The 6,000-nt window shown below is 51.2% G+C and overlaps 1 protein-coding gene across 2 annotated transcripts in view; it reads right to left on the bottom strand.

Annotated features, from left to right (window-relative positions):
• SNX13 (sorting nexin 13) overlaps nt 1–5,537 on the bottom strand; it is a 135,776-nt gene extending 130,239 nt beyond the window's left edge. For both annotated transcript variants that reach the window (XM_038759615.1, XM_038759604.1), the window contains exon 1: nt 5,465–5,537. In XM_038759615.1, the coding sequence (XP_038615543.1) occupies nt 5,465–5,479 (15 nt within the window). In that variant the 5' untranslated portion in view covers nt 5,480–5,537. The remainder of the gene's footprint in view (nt 1–5,464) is intronic.
• Between the last annotated feature and the right edge of the window lie 463 nt (nt 5,538–6,000).

A 6,000-nucleotide genomic window follows, 5' to 3' on the forward strand; every position in this document is an offset into this window, starting at 1 on the left:
TTATTAATCACCTGTATAGAGCTACAATTCTATTTATTCTGATGGTTTTGACGCCTGTCCCCTTGTTCTGTTTTGTTGCCTGTCTCCCCCCTTCTAGACTAGGACCTGTTGCCGATTTGCACTTCCCAAGTTCATTCATTCATTCAATCGTATTTATTGAGCGCTTTCTGTGTGCAGAGCACTGTACTAAGCGCTTGGGAAGTACAAGCTGGCAACATCTAGAGACGGTCCCTACCCAACGGCGGGCTCACAGTCTGGAAGGGGGAGACAGACAACAAAACAAAACATATTAACAAAATAAAATAAATAGAATAAATATGGACAAGTAAAATAGAGTAATAAATCCGTACAAACATATATACAGGTGCTGTGGGGAGGGGAAGGAGGGAAGGAAGGGGGGATGGGGAGAGGGAGGAGGGGGAGAGGAAGGAGGAGGAGCACTAAGCGCTTAATCCAGCGCTCTGCACACAGTAAGCGCTCAATAAACATGACTGAATGAACGAATAATAATAATAATGGCATTTATTAAGCACTTACTATGTGCAAAGCACTGTTCTAAGCGCTGGGAAATCTGCTGTCATATTTTGATGGTATTGACACCTGTCTACTTGTTTTGTTTTGTTGTCTGTCTCCCTTGTAGACCGCGAGCCCGTTGTTGGGTAGGAACCGTCTCTATATGTTGCCCATTTGTACTTCCCAAGCGCTTAGCACAGTGCTCTGCACACAGTAAGCACTCAATAATTACGATTGAATGAATGAATAAATGAATCTGCTGTCACATTTTGACGGTTGTGACGCCTGTCTCCTTGTTCTGTTTTGTTGCCTGTCTCCCCCCTTCTAGTCTGTGAGCCCATTGTGGGGTGGGGACCGTCTCCATCGGTTGAATCGTCCTCTCCCAAGCGCTTAGCACAGTGCTCTGCACACAGTAAGCGCTCACTAAATACGATTGAATGAAGAAATGAATGAATCTGCTGTCCTATTCTGACGGCTTTGACGCCCGTCTCCTTGTTCTGTTTTGTTGTCTGTCTCCCCCTTCTAGTCAGGGACCCCCTTGGTGAGTAACGATCGTCTCTGCTAACGAACTGTCTTCTCCCAAGCGCTTAGCACAGTACTCTGCACACAGTAACCGCTCAATAAGTATGATTGAATGACTACTGTCATATTTTGGCGCCTGTCTCCTTGCTCTGTTTTGTTGTCTGTCTCCCCCTTCTAGCCTGTGAGCCCATTGCTGGGGAGGGATCATCCCTATCTGTTGAGGACTGGTCCTCTCCCAAGCGCTTAGCACAGTGCTCTGCACACAGTAAGCGCTTACTAAATACGACTGGCAGCAGTGTGGCTTAGTGGCAACAGCCCGGGCAAAGTCAGAGGTCGTGGGTTCTAATCTCGCCTCCACCACTTGTCTGCTCTGTGACTTTGGGCAAGCCACGGCACTTCTCTGGGCCTCAGTTTCCCCCATCTGTAAAATGGAGATGAAGACCGTGAACCCCACGTGGGACGACCTGATTCCCTTGTATCTCCCCCAGTGCTCAGAACAGCGCTTGGCACATAGTAAGCACTTAAATACCATCATTATTATTATTATTATTATTAGAACGGCGCCTCCTGAGAAGCTGGGGATGAGGAGGGATTTCCAGGCCGGACAGCCCGCTTCGTTCATTCAATCCCCTATTTACTAAGCGCTCAGTAAGAGGTCGATGAGTACGATGGAATGATGGAGTGCTGAGGACCGGTCCTCTCCCAGGCGCCTAATACAGTGCCCCACACGCAGTAAGAGGTCGATGAATACGAGGACCAGTCCTCTCCCAGGCGCCTGGTCCAGTGCCCTGCACACAGTAACTGCTCACTAAATACGACTGAATTAATGAATGAATATACACATTTATACAGGTCTCCACACGTTGAGGACCGGTCCTCTCCCAAGTGCTCAGTACAGTGCCCCCGCGCGCAACAGGAGGTCGATGAATACGACGGAATGACGGAGCGTTGAGGACCGGTCCTCTCCCAAGCGCTTAGTCCAGTGCCCTGAGCGCAGTAAGCGCTCACTAAATACGACTGACTGAATGAATGAATGAATATATACATATATACAGGTCTCCACATGTTGAGGAGCGGTCCTCTCCCAAGCGCTTAGTCCAGTGGCCCGCGCTCAGTAAGCGCTCACTAAATACGACTGAATGAATGAATGTATACATACATATACAGGTCTCCACATGTGAGGAGCGGTCCTCTCCCAGGCGCTTAGTCCAGTGGCCCGCGTGCAGTAAGCGCTCACTAACTACGACTGAATGAATGAATGAATGTATACATATATACAGGTCTCCACATGTTGAGGAGCGGTCCTCTCCCAAGCGCTTAATACAGTGGCCCGCACGCAGTAAGAGGTCGATGAATACGACGGAACGACGGAACGTTGAGGCCCAGTCCTCTCCCGAGCGCTTAGTCCAGTGCCCCGCGCGCAGTAAGCGCTCACTAAATATGACTGACTGAATGAATTTACACATATATATTATATATATATATATTATATATATATATATATTTATACAGGTCTCCACATGTTGAGGAGCGGTCCTCTCCCAAGCGCTTAATACAGTGGCCCGCACGCAGTACGAGATTGATGAATACGACGGAATGACGGAGCGTTGAGGACCGCACATATGCTCTGCACATAGTAAGCGCTCAATAAATACGATTGATGATGATGACCGGTCCTCCTCCAAGCGCTTAGTCCAGTGCCCTGCGCACAGTAAGCGCTCACTAAATACGACTGAATGAATGAATATATACATACATATACAGGTCTCCACATGTTGAGGAGCGGTCCTCTCCCAGGAGCTTAGTCCAGTGGCCCGCGCGCAGTAAGTGCTCACTAAATAGGACTGAATGAATGAATGAATTTATACATATATACAGGTCTCCACATGTTGAAGACCGGTCCTCTCCCAAGCGCTTAGTACACAGTGGCCCACGCGCAGTGAGAGGTCGATGAATGCGACGGAATGACGGAGCGTTGAGGACCGGTCCTCTCCCAGGCACTTGGTCCAGTGGCCCGCGCGCAGTAAGCGCTCACTAAATACGACTGAATGAATGAGTGAATATATACATATATACAGGTCTCCACATGCTTAGGACCGGCCCTCTCCCAAGCGCTTAGTCCAGTGCCCTGCGCACAGTAAGCGCTTACTAAATACGACTGATTGAATTAATATATACAGGTCTCCACATGTTGAGGACCGGTCCTCTCTCCCAAGCGCTTAGTACAGTGCCTCCGCGCGCAGTAAGAGGTCGATGAATACGACGGAATGACGGAGTGTTGAGGACCGGTCCTCTCCCAGGCGTTTAGTCAAGTGGCCCGCGCACAGTAAGCGCTCACTAAATACGACTGGATGAATGAATGAATATATACATATATACAGGTCTCCACATTTGAGGAGCGGTCCTCTCCCAAGCGCTTAGTACACAGTGGCCCGCACGCAGTGAGAGGTCGATGAATACGACGGAATGACGGAGCGTTGAGGACCGGTCCTCCTCCAAGCGCTTAGTCCAGTGCCCCACGCACAGTAAGCGCTCACTAAATACGACTGAATGAATGAATGTATACATATATACAGGTCTCCACATGTGAGGACCGGCCTTCCCCCAAGCGCTTAATACAGTGGCCCACACGCAGTAAGAGGTCGATGAATACGACGGAATGATGGAGCGTTGAGGCCCGGTCCTCTCCCGGGCGCTTAGTCCAGTGCCCTGCGCGCAGTAAGCGCTCACTAAATACGACTGAATGAATGAATGAATTTATACATAATGAGGACCGGTCCTCCTCCAAGCGCTTAGTCCAGTGCCCTGCGCACAGTAAGCGCTCACTAAATACGACTGAATGAATGAATGTATACATACATATACAGGTCTCCACATGTTGAGGAACGGTCCACTCCCAGGCGCTTAGTCCAGTGGCCCGCGAGCAGTAAGCGCTCACTAACTACGACTGAATGAATGAATGAATGAATGAATATATGCATATATATATACAGGTCTCCACATGTTGAGGAGCGGTCCTCTCCCAAGCGCTTAGTACAGTGGCCGACACGCAGTAAGAGGTCGATGACTACGACGGAATGATGGAGGGTTGAGGACCGGTCCTCCTCCAAGCGCTTAGTCCAGTGCCCTGTGCACAGTAAGCGCTCACTAAATACGACTGAATGAATGAATGAATATATACATATATACAGGTCTCCACATGCTGAGGACCGGCCCTCTCCCAAGCGCTTAGTCCAGTGCCCTGCGCGCAGTAAGCGCTCACTAAATACGACTGATTGAATTAATATATACCTATAATACAGGTCTCCACATTTGAGGGGCGGTCCTCTCCCAAGCGCTTAGTACACAGTGGCCCTCACGCAGTAAGAGGTCGATGAATACGACGGAATGATGGAGCGTTGAGGACCGGTCCTCTCCCAGGCGCTTAGTCCAGTGCCCTGCGCACAGTAAGCGCTCACTAAATACGACTGAATGAATGAATGAACATATACTTATCATCATCATCATCAATCGTATTTATTGAGCGCTTACTATGTGCAGAGCACTGGACTAAGCGCTTGGGAAGCGCAAACTGGCAACATCTAGAGACAGTCCCTACCCAACAGTGGGCTGGCTCACAGTCTAGAAGGGGGAGACAGAGAACAAAACCAAACATACCAACAAAATAAAATAAATAGAATAGATACGTACAAGATAAATAGAGTAATAAATCATCATCATCATCATCAATCGTATTTATTGAGCGCTTACTATGTGCAGAGCACTGGCCTAAGCGCTTGGGAAGCGCAAACTGGCAACATCTAGAGACAGTCCCTACCCAACAGTGGGCTCACAGTCTAAAAGGGGGAGACGGAGAACAAACCCAAACATCCTAACAAAATAAAATAAATAGGATAGATAGGGACAAATAAAATAAATACGCGCAGGTCTCCACATGTTGAGGCGCGGTCCTCTCCCAGGGCCCGCGCGCAGTAAGCGCTCGCTAAATACGACTGAATGAATGAATGAATATACACATATCATCATCATCAATCGTATTTATTGAGCGCTTACTATGTGCAGAGCACTGGCCTAAGCGCTTGGGAAGCGCAAACTGGCAACATCTAGAGACAGTCCCTACCCAACAGTGGGCTCACAGTCTAAAAGGGGGAGACGGAGAACAAACCCAAACATCCTAACAAAATAAAATAAATAGGATAGATAGGGACAAATAAAATAAATACGCGCAGGTCTCCACATGTTGAGGCGCGGTCCTCTCCCAGGGCCCGCGCGCAGTAAGCGCTCGCTAAATACGACTGAATGAATGAATGAATTTATGCATGTTGAGGAGCGGTCCTCTCCCAGGCGTTCAGTACAGAGCCCCCGCGCGCGGCGCAGCGAGAGGCGGATGAATACGTCGGAGTGAGTGAGGCCGCTCCGCCTGGCCTACCTCCGTGAGGAGCATGATGCTGGCGGCGTTGGCTTCTCTTCGGGTCCGTGCCCTCAGCCTCGCCTCATGGCAACAGACCAGGCCTCGTCCGTCCGTCTGAGGGGACCGTCCGACCGTCCGTCCGTCCGTCGGTCGGTCGGTCGGTGGGGCGGGGCTGTGGGCTCAGGGGGCGATGGCGACGGCGCCGTGAGGCGGCGGGCCGGGACAGCCCGCCATGTTGGCACGGACGGACGGAGGGAAGGAGGGCGGCCGCCTCCTCCTCCTCCTTCTCCTCCGCCTCCTCCTCCTCCTTCTCCGCCCTCCTGGGGCGCGGCCTCCCATTGGTCGGCGGCCCGGCGGGGGGCGGGGCCTGACGGGGGCGCGTGACCCGCCCCCTCCCCTCCCGGCCGAGGAGCGACGCCAGGGACATGCGCAGTAGGCGGGGGGGAAATGGGGGGGTGACGGAAGGGGCATGCGCGTTGGACCACGGTGGGGGGTGACAAGAGGGACATGCGCGGTGAGGGGGGGGGGGCGACGGAAGGGACATGCGCGTTGGA

Source organism: Tachyglossus aculeatus, chromosome 2 (genome assembly GCF_015852505.1).
Source record: "Tachyglossus aculeatus isolate mTacAcu1 chromosome 2, mTacAcu1.pri, whole genome shotgun sequence".
Taxonomy (NCBI): domain Eukaryota; kingdom Metazoa; phylum Chordata; class Mammalia; order Monotremata; family Tachyglossidae; genus Tachyglossus; species Tachyglossus aculeatus.